General features: G+C 48.7%; 1 protein-coding gene and 1 long non-coding RNA gene across 2 annotated transcripts in view; one reads left to right on the top strand and one right to left on the bottom strand.

Annotated features, from left to right (window-relative positions):
• Positions 1–7,561, bottom strand: part of LOC123778617 (uncharacterized) — a 33,643-nt gene extending 26,082 nt beyond the window's left edge. Inside the window, exons 1-2 of the long non-coding RNA XR_015727907.1 lie at positions 7,431–7,561; positions 1,817–1,969 (exon numbers count right to left, since the gene is read on the bottom strand). This is a non-coding gene — a long non-coding RNA (uncharacterized LOC123778617). The remainder of the gene's footprint in view (positions 1–1,816; positions 1,970–7,430) is intronic.
• Positions 1–12,835, top strand: part of BMERB1 (bMERB domain containing 1) — a 107,513-nt gene extending 94,678 nt beyond the window's left edge. Inside the window, exons 3-6 of the mRNA XM_045776093.2 lie at positions 637–710; positions 7,486–7,600; positions 8,860–8,942; positions 11,583–12,835. Of these exons, the coding sequence (XP_045632049.1) occupies positions 637–710; positions 7,486–7,600; positions 8,860–8,942; positions 11,583–11,695 (385 nt within the window). The 3' untranslated portion in view covers positions 11,696–12,835. The remainder of the gene's footprint in view (positions 1–636; positions 711–7,485; positions 7,601–8,859; positions 8,943–11,582) is intronic.
• The last annotated feature ends 382 nt before the right edge of the window (positions 12,836–13,217 follow it).

Here is a 13,217-nt window from a genome sequence, read left to right as displayed (position 1 = left end):
TAAGTTAAAAAATTCCAAAATGTTTTTGTATAATAGCAACGATGTCATAACTTATGGTATAAACAGGAACATTTTAAAAAATCTGGAGGAATATATACCAAAGCGTTGACAATGTGTTTTTTTTCTCTTTCCCTAAAGGATTGAGGGAGATTTCCTCTACATTGTGCATTTCTATAATGTTTAAAAAAATTTTTTCAACATAGCTGCTAATAGAAAACACTGAGTCTGCAGCAGAAGCTCATTCGTATGAGCGAACAGAAGTGAGGACGTGAAGACCAAAAGCAATTCCATCACGGGGTTATCAGTAGTGATCAGTCATTTCTAAGTAGTAGGATAATGGGCACTTTCTGTCTTTCTTCTTTTTCTTTTTAAATTTTGTATTTATTTAAGTAATCTCTACCCCCCACGTGGGGCTCAAACTCATGATCCCGAGATCAAGAGTCATGTGCTCTTCCCGCTGAACCAGCCAGGCGCCCCTGGTTTTCTTCTTTTGAGGGAGAACTTGTATAAAGAGCATGGGTGCTCTTTACAAAGGACAACGTCCTCCCCACAGTCTTTGTTCAAACTGGGTGATGCTCAGGGTGTAGAACGTTCTGTCAGTGTGACCTGCTGTGGGATTTGGTCCTGTCTCCCCAGGATGGATGACATCCAGCTCTGCAATGACATTATGGACCTGAAGCAGGAGCTACAGAACTTGGTCGCCATCCCAGGTAAGCACGTGGGACTCCAGCCGAGTCAAGGAGCTGCCCAGCGCCCCCCCTCACTGCCCCAGCCAGCCCCCCTTAGGTCTGAAAGACAGAGTTCATGTCTTCTCCAAGCACAGCCCCATCCTTGCAATGCGGCGCTCCCAGTCTGGTAGACACAGCTTCAAGTCTTAATTCTGGCCTCCTCCTTGACCTTGGGAAAGTCACTTTATCTGACACTCAATTTCCCATCCTCCAGAGATGGGGTAGTAACAGTCATAGCACTTAACTCTTTGGGTATAAATCCCACTGTGATGCACGGAACATGGCAAGCCTTGGGCTTAGCTTCACATCTGGTCCAAAATGAAGAGTCCCGCAAGTATTAATGATTATTACTACTACTATTCTAGCTGGGGGGGCAGGTAGAGTATGACTTTGGAGTCCAACCTAGATCTGTCGATTATTAATGACATGAACTGTAGCAACTTACTCCACCAAAACTCCGTTTCCTCCCCTGTCAACTGGGACAATAACGGTATCTACCTCGTAGGATCGTTGTGGGATTGACTGAGGGGAAAAACATGTATGATGCCAGGCACAGTTCCCATCCTATAGTAAGTGCTTAAGAAATTATTACTGTTGTTCTTGTCATTAACTGAACAAATTTCTATCCACCCTTGTAACATATTTATATACTAATTCGTGTTAACACGACAGTAACAAACCTATTACCATTTAACCTAAGTTCCTTTTTTTTGAACCATAATTATCTTTTCTAAACCCACAAATAATTAATGAGAAAAGTTGCATGTTAAAAAACTATTATGAAATCTCTTTCACATCTTGTTTACGATAGTGCCATATCTGCTTCGGTAGGTATTGAGTTGGAAAATATTGTTTTGCTTCAAGTATATGGAATAAAGCCAGATAAATACACACACACACACACACACACACACACACACACACACACACACACAATTTCCACCCACCCTTCAGGTCCTAGTTTATTTGGCCTCTTTTCCCAAGAGAGCCTTCCCCGCCCATCCAGGCTGGGTTAAGTGCAGGAATGAGGGCCTGGCAGGTGCTAAGGGAAGGTGTATCTTGAGACAAGTCTGTCTCAAGAACCTTACCTTGGAGGATGCCTGGGTGGCTTTAGTCGGTGACACGTCTGCCTTTGGCTCAGGTCATGATCCCAGAGTCATAGGACTGAGTCCCGCATCTGGCTCCCTGCTCAGTGGGGCTCTGCTTCTTCCTTTGCCTGCTGCTCCGCCTGCTTGTGCTCTCTGAAAAATGAATAAAATCTTTTTAAAAAAATATTAAAAAGAAAAAAAAAAAAGAACCTTGCCTGGGCCTTGGGAAGCAGCAGCACAGGCCAGATAAACAGCCATTGGCCTCTATTGGACTATGTTGGCCCTCCTATCCACTCAGTAAGTAGGTCTCAAGAGGCAGTACAGGTGCAAGCCCTGGTGATTCCCTACTCTAGCCGCTCACAAGTCAGTGGGAAGAGATAGGGCCTGGCGCACACTGGTACCAGCGAGCTGTAGCTGGGACTGAGCAGGAAGCACAGCCGAAGGCGTTGTCAGTCCAGGGGACACCTGGGTGGCTCAGTCAGTTAAGCGGCCAACTCGGTTTCAGCTCAGGTCATGAGCTCAGGGTCGTGAGATGGAGCCCCGTGTGGGGCTCTGCACTCAGCGTGGAGTCTTTGCTCAGGATTCTCTCTCTCCCTCTGTCCCTCTCCCACCCCACTCGTGCACACTCTCTCTCTCTAAAAAAAAAAGAGAGAGAGAGAAAGAGAGAGAGAGAATGCGTTGTAGAACCAGGCACTGTTCTAAATGCCTTCTCACTAGGAACGTGTAGGGCCATTCTTTGCTGGGGCTGGTGGGGGGCCCGTCCTGTGTGCTGTAGGATGTTTGGCAGCACCCCTGGCCTCGACCCACTAGATGCCTGTAGCACCTCCCCCTCACCTATGACAACCAAAAATGTCTCCAGGTGCTGCCAAATATACACTGGCAGGGGGGTGCAAAATTGCCACCTGTCTAAGAGCCCCTACTCTGTATTTTTGTTTTATTTTATTTAAGATCTTACTTATTCATTTGACAGAGAGAGAGAGACAGAGCACAAGCAGGGGGAGTGGCAGACGGAGAGGGAGAAGCAGACTCCCCACTGAGCAGAGAGCCCGATGCGGGGCTCGATCCCAGGACCCTGGGATCATGACCTGAGCCGAAGGCAGATGCTTCACCGACTGAACCATGCAGGCACCCCAAGAACCCCTACTTTAGAGTATAGTGACCTGGCTTTGAATCCAGACTGGCCAGACAGGTGGCCTTCATGTAGCAACTTAATTTCTCCCAGCCTTAAATTCCTTGTTTGCAAAATGAGGCCAATAATGCCAGCCTCCCATGGTCATTGTGCAGATGCCAGGAGGTGGGAGATGCAAACCGTGGGAGCACTCAGGACATTCTTGTTCCAACGGCATATGCGGATAGCAGACCCTTCAGACACTGCGGCTCCCACGAGCACTCACCAGGTGCCAGGCACGGTGCGGGTGCACAGCAAACAGTATAGGGTTTCTCTTCAAGGCAATCAAACTGTTCTAGAGTTGACTGCGATCATGGCTGCTTGACTCGATAGGGGACTCGTTATGGTATGCGAATTATATCGCAAGAAGACTGTTAGCATGGAAAGTCAAATGTCAGATGCAAAACAGTCCAAGAAGGGAGCAAAAAGAGCAATGTCTAGGCATCACCCACTAGAAATTCGATTCAGTTAGTGTGGAGTTCTGGCACGGGTCCTTTTCTAAAGTCTCATGTGGCCGTGAGGAGCAGCCACCCTGTGAGGACAACCGCTTCTGCTGTCCCATTTTATATCCCGCCCAGAACTAGCTTGAAAGGTATAAAAACCCACCCCAGCTGCTGGAAGCACCGAATGGGCAGTTACTGGAAGGACAGGGCAGGCTCCTGGAGCCCTGGGCCATTGTATGAGCTCCCTAAGGCTGCCCTAACAAATTCCCTCGAACTCAGCAGCGTAAAACCATATAAATTGTTTCTCCCTCAGTTCTGGAGGCCAGAAGTCCGGAATCCAGGTGTGGGCCAGGCCCTGCTCCCTCCAGAGGCTCTAGAGGAGAACCCTTCCTTGCTTCTTCCGGCTCCTGGGGGCTGCCGACAGTTCTTGGTGCTGCTTGGCTTGCGGCTGCCTTGCTCCAATCTCTGCTTCTGTCATCCCGTGGCTTTGTTCCTGTACTTCTATGTGTCCTCTCGCCTTCTCACAGGACAGCTGTCGTCGGATTTATGCTCCACCCTAGTGAATACGACCTCAGCTCAACTAATTACATCTGCAAAGATCCTATTTCCAAATAGGGTAGACATGACATTTGGGGGTGGGGGGTGGGAGGATACTATTCAACCCAATACTGGCCTGAAGCTCAACCCAACCTCACAAAGGTCCGGAACCAGAGACAGGAAAGCTGTTGGAATGTTCCCTCCCTCTCTGTCTGTCTCTGTCTCTCTCTCCCTGTGCTTTGGATGAGCCAAGCAAGCCCACTCCATCTCCCTCCCATGATCTTTTCACACAAAAACCCAACTCTTCCATGTTTAGCAGAACTCCTAGAACATGCAGATTAGCATATTGTATCCTTCCCGTAAACAGATCCTCCTAGTTCCAGTAAGACCCCTTGTCACACATCATGTGCTTGAGAAACAATGATAAAGGTTTATGATTATCCTGAAGGGCCAATAAAGGCGGGCGCAAAGACGAACAAAGGGTCTTTGTCTCTGAGCGTTGAGCCCCTTGCCGTTTTCTCTCTTTCACAGCAAAAACAAACAAACAAAAACAAAACAAAACAAAACATAACTTAACAAAAAAACAACTCTTAGGACCTCTGTGTCCTAATTTTCAGCCTCCGAGGAGAACTCTGATGGGCCTAACATGGGTCAATTTCTGAGATCACTCTTGGCTCAGCAGAACACATGGGAGCTACTGAGGCAAAGAAGACATGGGTGTGTGACCACTGGACCAGCCAGGGCCACCTCAGGCCACAGGCGCTCCAGTCGGGGTTGTGGCAGGCTCTAGAACACAGGAAGAAATGGATGGGAGCAGGGTTCTTTGGCTGACACAGTCCCTGGGGTGCCTGACTGACCAGAACCAGGACTAGGGTGAGGAGGACAAGGTACTCAGCCAGAACACAAAAAAATTCAGTAACCAGGACAAATACTATATTAATGCAATATTTAAAATACCAAAACAGGGGTGCCTGGGTGGCTCAGTTGGTTGAGTGTCTGGCTTGTGATTTTGGCTCAGGTCATGATCTTAGAGTCATAGGATTGAGCCCCACGTTGGGCTCTGCACTCAGTTGGGAGTCTGCTTGGGATTCTCTCTCTTCTTCTGCCCCTCACCCCACCCACGTGCACTCTCTCTGACAGTCTCTAAAATAAAATAAGTAAAATAAGTAAATACCAAAATACACACACACACACACACACACACACACACACACACACACACACACACACACAATCCATGATAAACAAAATACCAAAAGTTTAAATTAAGACAAGATCAGTACCCATACTCAGTAGGCGGAGTCCAAGGATGCCCAAACCTGCAGCACAGGGGGGTCCCGCATGAAGAGCGAATTCTGCCTGAAATATCATCAACTGCCTGGCTGAGAAACATGGGTTGGCAAGGTCATGGGACCGGTTAGCTACAGAGCTCAGGTCCTCAACGCCAGTCCCATTGATTTCCCCAGGAAATCAAGTTTTCCCAGTGACCTTTGTGTAGAAATTCACATATTAATATTTTCTTTCTTCTTCTGCTTTCCTACTTTACCTCTCCCTACCTTCTCCTCCAACTCCATGTTGAGTCTTTCTGTGTATTCCCTGGACCAGGGCCAGGTGACTAGAAGGATGCAGCTGAGTGTAAGGGGGTGGGGGAGAAACAATGCTCCTGGCATCGATAAAGGTATTAAGGAAAGAGATCACTGAATGGCCAAGAAATTCATGCCTCTCCAGCCAGGGTCAGAAGATCATTCACCAGCTCCCCAGTGGTGGGTGCAAGTATGTCTGGTTGGAGAGAATGCCTGGGGCCCTTCCTGCCTTGAGGGCTCCTCTGGGACAAGCCAAGATGTGACATCTCACTTCCACTGGCCCCCACTGCCACCTCAGAACTGGGGATGCATAGCCCCGGCTGGAGAGGCCATGGCACCTTCCCCTTGGACATAAAAATACTGTCTCCCTCATAGGGTTGTTGGAAAGGACTAAAGTTGTGGTTCTCAACCAGGGTGATTTTGCCCCCCCTGGGGACATTGGGCAATGTCCGGAGGCATTTTTGGTTGTCACGTCTGGGGTGGGGTACTGCTGGCATCTAGTGGGTAGAGGCCAGGGATCCTTCTAAACACCATATGGTCTATGCGACAGTCTTTGCAACAAAGAATGATCCAGTCTGGAATATCAGCGGCGCCAAGGTTGAGAAACAGAGATTAAACAGAAATGACAATCTCATGGGAATACAAATATAATAGCTGCAATTTATGAAGCACTTCTCATTTGCACACTTATGCTAGGAGATTTGCTTTTCATTCATTAAATAAGTCTTTCTTTCGTACCTGATTCAGTAGTATTTAAGAGGAGAGTATTTAATCATTAAAACGATGACGATGTAAAATGATAACTTATAATAGGAGCAGCTGACAGTTCATGAGCCCTTACTACATACCAGGCAGTGAGCCTATTTTCCTTGGTTTCTCTCCCTTAAAATTTGCAGCAACTTCATGATTATCTATGTTGAGAGACTGGATGCCCAGAGAGGTTGAGGAACATGCCCAGAGTTGCACAGCTAGGGCGGGGAGAGCTAGGGTGTGAAGGCAGGATTGTCTGGTTCTACAATGGGTGCTCACGGTTGTTGGAGGGGACGGCCAGGGAATCCAGTTAGGAATGCACACATGGTCCAGGAGGAGATGGCCTGGGCTAAGGTGGTGTGCTGGAGGAGATGAGAAGCAAGTGGGAGAGTCACGTTGGTAAGCACATGGAGATGTTAGGTATCAGGTGTGTGGTGCCAGCAAGCAGGGGGTGAAGCTGGCAAGCTGGCAATTCTCATTGGCAAGTAGGTGGATGATGTTGGCAAGCAAAAGGATCACATCACCAAGCAAGTGGTGGTGCCTGCAGGCAGGTGGGTGGTGCCTGGAGGCAGGTGGGTGGTACCTGGAGGCAGGTGGGTGGTGCCTGGAGGCCAGTGGGTGGTACCTGGAGGCCAGTGGGTGGTGCCTACAGACAAGTCTCCCCCACACTTTTTATCTTCTGAAGGGGTCTGAGCAGAGGGAGCCAAAGAAGGTTCAAGTTTCTGCCCTTCTTCTTTTCTCAGTCATCATCTCCAGCTCTGGGACTTTTGTTTTCTCTTTAGCCTTCTAGCCCTTGGTATCTGGGACAGAACTAGAGCCCGCAGCATGGATGATCTCCATGTGCACACTGGTTAGCCCTGGCTGTAGAGTAACTCCCTCCCACACCCCTGCCTGAGCCCTCCGAGCCCCCTGCCTTCTGCATGACCACCTTGTTGCATCATTACCACTTCCTGAGTACCTGCCACAGGCCCAGCTCTGTGCTAAGCCATTTACTAACGCCACTGCCTTTAAGCCCCACCGTGTGTCTTTACAGGAAAGGAAACTGAGCCTTGAAGAGGTCCAGTTGCTTCTTCAAGGTCACCCAGCGAGTGACATGACAGAGCCGGGATCTCATCCCTGGCCCCTGGACTCACGTGCTTCCAGCAGTTGCACTCGACTGTTTCTTTGCTGGTGTTTTCTTCTTCCCAGAAAAAGAGAAGACCAAGCCGCAGAAGCAGAGAGAGGATGAGCTAATCCAGAAGATCCACAAGCTGGTGCAGAAGAGAGACTTTCTGGTGGATGATGCGGAGGTTGAGCGGCTAAGGTGAGTGGGCTCCTGTCCCCACGCTCCGAGAATGCAGCCCTCAGCCTCCTCCCAAACCCATCTTCCGCTGCAGGGACTCACGGCCTGGCCTGACAAGTGTGGCCTCGGCAAATGCTCCCACACACTGGATCCAAATGAAGCCCCAGCCTTCTGGCCTGAGGACCTGTCGCACATTCCAGGGAAACTGGGATCCAGCTCCGAAAAGTCTTGCACAGGCCTGTGGGTCTTAAGTCAATGTTATTCGAGGAAGTGACCAGGGAGGAATGACATCACATGACACATGGCAGAGCTTCCTACACTTTCTCTTCACTGACCTTTGTCCCAAGGCAAACTGTTCATCAAGGCCACTTCTGGAAACTTCTGTGTGCTTCCGCAGAAACCCTGCCCCCTGTACTGACTTGCTTCCTTGCCTGCCCTCTCCACTTCCTCGCTTTGTTCTCTCCCCTGCCCTTGGTGGCTCCAGTGCCCCTCCCTAGCCTTTGGGGTCTCCTACTTACAGATGCACCTGCCACTTGATCTGGCCAACCATGGGCCCTGGAGCCACAGTGCACCTGCTCATAGGAAAGATGTGAATGTTGATTCTTGAGTATTTTTGTCCTGGAGCCAGGCCTTTGGAGCCCCCCACAAGGAGAGAGGCTCACAGGGCTTCCTCCAACCCAGAAGGCATCTAGCTCTTTATTGTCTGTGTCCTCCTGGGACCTCTGAGGCCTGGAATGCTCCTTGCCTGGCTCAGCCAGGCTGGGCCCACTGATGTTTTTCCTGGTGACTCTTGGAAGAGTTCAGGTGACTTGCTCTCTGACACTCGCCACGTACCTCGTGGGAGTGCAGATGTGTAGGCTGACTTAAAGGCAGAGGGTCAGGAGGGGTGTTACCTTACAGAAGCTGGGTCCTGCCATGGCCCTGCCTCTGCCCCAGGATCTCACCCTGGCCCCGGGGAGACAGTTACTCCACTGTTGATACATGTCTGTGCTTCAGAACAAGTTCATCAAAAGCAATATGCACACACCATCAACACCTAACACACAACAACATGGGCACACCACCCACACAGAACACAGAACAACATATACTCCCCATCCACATGTAACGCGCAGCATACGTGTACCAGCCGCGCATAGCACACAAAAGCATGCCCGCGCCAGCCAGAAAGCCTGATACATGGTCCCACACACTGAACCTGTGGCCGCATCTCCTCAGTTCCTTGATGCTTTCCTTGCTTACGCTACTTCCCTCCTGTCTTTACATGCCTGTCTCCACAGGGAGCAAGAAGAAGACAAGGAAATGGCGGATTTCCTGAGAATCAAGTTAAAACCTCTAGATAAAGTAACCAAATCTCCAGCCAGTGAGTGCCTACGTTATTCCTCCTCCTTCCCCCATCCAGGAGAAAAGGAAATTTAAAATAGGTCTGGGAGCCAGAGGGCGGACGACAAAATGCTTTCTAGAGCTCAGACTTGGGCACATGATGGCAGCAGGTGCGGTCAGCTTCATGGCCATGCTACCAGGGGAGCTGCCCAGGCCCCAATGCCCAGAAGGGCACTGTGCCTGCTTTCATGTTCTGCTATTGCTGTCTTGAGGTTCATAACAGTTTTGGAACAAGGGGCCCTGCATTTTCATTTTGCCCTGGGTTCGGCAGACTGGGTAGCTGGTCCTGGCAGCAGCTGTCCCTTATCAATCACAGGTTTGGTGGATTTCTTAGGAGTTCCATGGCCACTGAGGCAAAAAGGTGGGGGCAGAGGTTCAGGGAACTCCAACCTCTGTTGATACTCAGAGTGAAAGGGTTTCCGTGTGATATAAGTTCGGAAAATGCTATGTATTGGACCCTCTGTTTGGTGCCAATGTCTATTAGCATATAAAAGTGATAAGAGGTCCTGCTTCTCTTTGTTGACCCAGTGAGGCTACGTTTAGTTATAAGAAATGGATGCCCAATTCAAATTTGCCCTCGCAAAAAGGGGGGTTCGTTGGAAGAAGAGCAACAGGAAATAGCTTCGGGGACTAGACACTGTTAGAATGCCCTCATTTTCCTTCCATTTCTATTTCTGCCCCTCTTTGTACATGAGTTTCATTTTCTCCCACTACACAGGCCTTCTTCATGGGGCCTGAACTCTAGAACCGTAACTCAGCAGCAGCAAGACAACACTATCTGTTCTCTCTCCTGGTATCCAAACACATCAATCTCAGGGGAATATTCTGATTGGCCCTTCTTGGATCATGTTTCCACCTCCTGGGCCATCACCATCATCAAGAGGCTGGGATACTATGATTGGCCAGATCTGGGTTGCATGCCTACTCCTATAGCCACAGGGACATTGGCTATTACCAGAGTGAAGCGACTAGAAATCTTGCTAGGAAGACAAAACACAAAGGCCGCCACCATCTACTATGGCCACACACTCAGTTTTCCTTGACCATCTATTAAGATCCCATGAAAAGTGCTGTAGAGTGCAAGGGAATAAAGAAGAAGGTTCCTTTTGCAGGCCCCTAATATCCCAAGGTGTACGGTCCTTGCTTAAATCCAGCATCCTCGGTGGACTGTCTCTTCCATGAAAGGCAAATTAGAAAAACTCCACTAGCAGTGTGGGGAAGAAGCAAGAAAACTGCCTTTTATGCAGGGTTATGGATAGCAAAATGTAACCTGGCAAGAAATCAAAACACCCAGCCCATACCCCATGCAAGGGGCGAAGTGTCCAAATTTACACTAGTCATTTAGTGCTGGGATCTAAAGTTGAAAAATTAAAACTAATTTTAATTAGTTTAATTAAAATTAGTTTAAAACTAATTTTAATTAGCCACTGAAATCTTTGGGACCCCAGCAAAGCAAAGGCAAAACTGCTCAGTGGGGACCCTTCTGCATCCCACAATATGTAACCCACAGATAAAATAACCTCCATGAAAATGAGCTCTCGATAAAAATTGTATTAAACACATAAAATAAAATAAAAATTAAAAAATTAAAAAATTTTTTAGAAAAGGGGTGCCTGGGTGGCTCAGTCATTAAGCATCTGCCTTCGGCTCAGGTCATGATCCCAGCATTCTCGGATCGAGCCCCGCATTGGGCTCCCTGCTCGGCGGGAAGCCTGCTTCTCTCTCTCCCACACCCCCTGCTTGTGTTCCCTCTCTCATTGCCTCTCTGTCAAATAAATAAAATCTTTCAAAAAAAATTAAACACATAAAGAACTGAACCACCATGAGTGGAGTCAGTAGATGCCACAAAGAGAATGTCTGTCCTCCCAAGAACCAGAGATAACAGATTATCTAAAAGAGACAATAAACTAGGTATATTTAAAATGACGAAAGAGATAAGAGATGGGATAAAACCCAAAATGAAATAGCAGGAGGCCATGAGAAAAGAATTGGTAGATTTGCAAACAATCAGATTTCTAAAAAAACTATTGTCATGGAAGTAAAAACTCGTAGATTAAACAGAGCTGAAGGGACAATTCATAAATTGGAAGACAGAGCTGAGGAAATTAACCAGCATGTAATACAAAGAGACAAAGAGATGGAAAATGTCTTCTAAAACATGGAAGGTAGAATAAGAAAATCCAACTTACTTCTAACAGGCATTCTAGAAGTAGTGATAACAGAAAACAAGTGTTGGAGGTATCTGAAAAGATAATGTATAACCAATTTCCAGAATTGAAAGACACAAAGCCCCGAATTAAAGTGACCTGGACAAAATTTCCCATTTATTTGTTCAGCAAATATTTTGAATGCCGGACCCTGTGCCAGGCTTGGCAAATACAATAGCAAAGAGAACTGAATAGAATAAGAGCTTAAGGCTGTGATTGGAAGCTGAGGACTGAAAGCCAGTGGGCTCACAGGGAGTTGGGAACAGTCATTGGAACCTGATCTGTGGAGTGGGAGAAGGCCTGGCTAGGGGTTGGGATGGGACAGGGGCTGCAGATGGTCAGGGCTCTCCTTACATCACCTCTTCCTCTCTCCCTTTTTCCCTCTCTCCCTCTGTGCTCCTATCCTGCTGCAGGCTCCCGAGCAGAGAAGAAAGCAGAGCCCCCACCTAGCAAGCCCACGGTGGCCAAGTCTGGGCTGGCACTCATCAAGGATTGCTGTGGGGCCACCCAGTGCAATATCATGTAGCCCCCACGTGGGGTGCCCCCGGGGCCACGGGGACCCCCCCCTTGTCTTCATAGCCCCCATTTCACCGGGGCCCAAGAGCTCTCCGAGGCGGAAGGGGTTGAAGGCAAGCCTGTGACTGCCGCCAGGGGCCGTGGGCGTTGCGGGCGGGCCCGGCCGCCCTGTACAGAGTGTAGCAATAGGGAGTCCCTCACCGTCGCATGGCCCCCCCCAGAGCATGCCAAACCCAGGAGTCTGTCTCACTGTTTATCCAACCACCAGGAAAGGTCCTCCCTTGAAAAAGTATATCTCCACTTCTATCTATCTATATCTAACCCACCGTGCGAATGAACTGGGACAGGGGCATGATCCCCAGGTGTGTATAGTCGTGACTTTTCAACAATCTAGCACCATGTTGGACACATCTCCCATCCGCCCTTCTAGCTCTGCTGTCAGACCTGCCCCAGATGGGCACAGCTTCTGTCCCCTACCTGTCCTCTCCCAGGCGCTGTGCTCTGGAGGGAGGGCTCCACACAGCCCATGCATCTTGGAGACACGAGAGCCCATCTGTAAAGACTGAGCTTGTGTGTGGTGTTGTGGTTACGTCTCCTGCTTTCTCCCCTCCTGTGTCTGGGCACGGTTCACATCCGGAGTGTGTCCATTCGCTCTTGGCTCTTCCTTCCCTTGCAATGTCTGCCCCAGGTGTGTGGAGCACAGTGGGGATGAGGGCCTACGCTGGAGCACAAGCAGTGCTCAGAAGAGGTAGCAGAGAGCTAGAGGCTCCAACACCAGGCATGGGCAGATGAGAAGGGGACCCAGAGCAGATGCTGACTCAGGCGCTCTCCACCCACTGCGGGCCACTGGAGGGAGTGCCAGCAGGACACCACTCACCAGCCTAACACACAGACCTCCGGAAACAGCAGTGGCAGGTGGGAGAGGTGGCCTGACCCAACCGTGTCCCATCATTTGGTGGTGTATTTTAACCAGCCTAATAATTCCACCTGTGTAACTTGATGTACATTTGCTACAGCCAGCTCGGCACAATCCGTGTGATCTCTCTGTACGTGTGTGTCGTACCGGCCTAACGTAGTTAGCGTAACTCAAGACTCACTGATGTGCAATCATCCATCAGAGAAAATAAAAATGGAAACCACGTACACAGCATTTTTAACGTTTTTTTACTTTTTTCTTGATTATGGAACTCATCCGTGGACACAGTAAACCTTTTAAAAGTATAGAAAGTATAAAGAAGTTTCTTGTTTTCTGTTTGTATCTCCCACAAATTTTCCAACTCAAGACCACGCTGCCCTTTTGGCAGATTTCCTTCCATGCTTTTTTTTCCCCCCCATAATTGGCGTCATATTGTACCATTTTATAACCAGTTTCTTTTTTCATTCAGCGTTATATCACTATCATTTTCCCACATCATTAAGAGCTCTTTGTAACATTAAACACTCTTCACAAATATTTGCAATGACTGCTTAATAATCCATCTTGTGGCTATGCCATAATCTATCTAACTAACCCTTACCTTACTATCGGACAT

This window comes from Ursus americanus, chromosome 2 (genome assembly GCF_024610735.1).
Source record: "Ursus americanus isolate L20-20 chromosome 2, mUrsAme1.1.p, whole genome shotgun sequence".
Taxonomy (NCBI): Eukaryota; Metazoa; Chordata; class Mammalia; order Carnivora; family Ursidae; genus Ursus; species Ursus americanus.
Note: the sequence above shows the minus strand (reverse complement) of the source record. Positions and strands in the feature narration are given on the sequence as shown.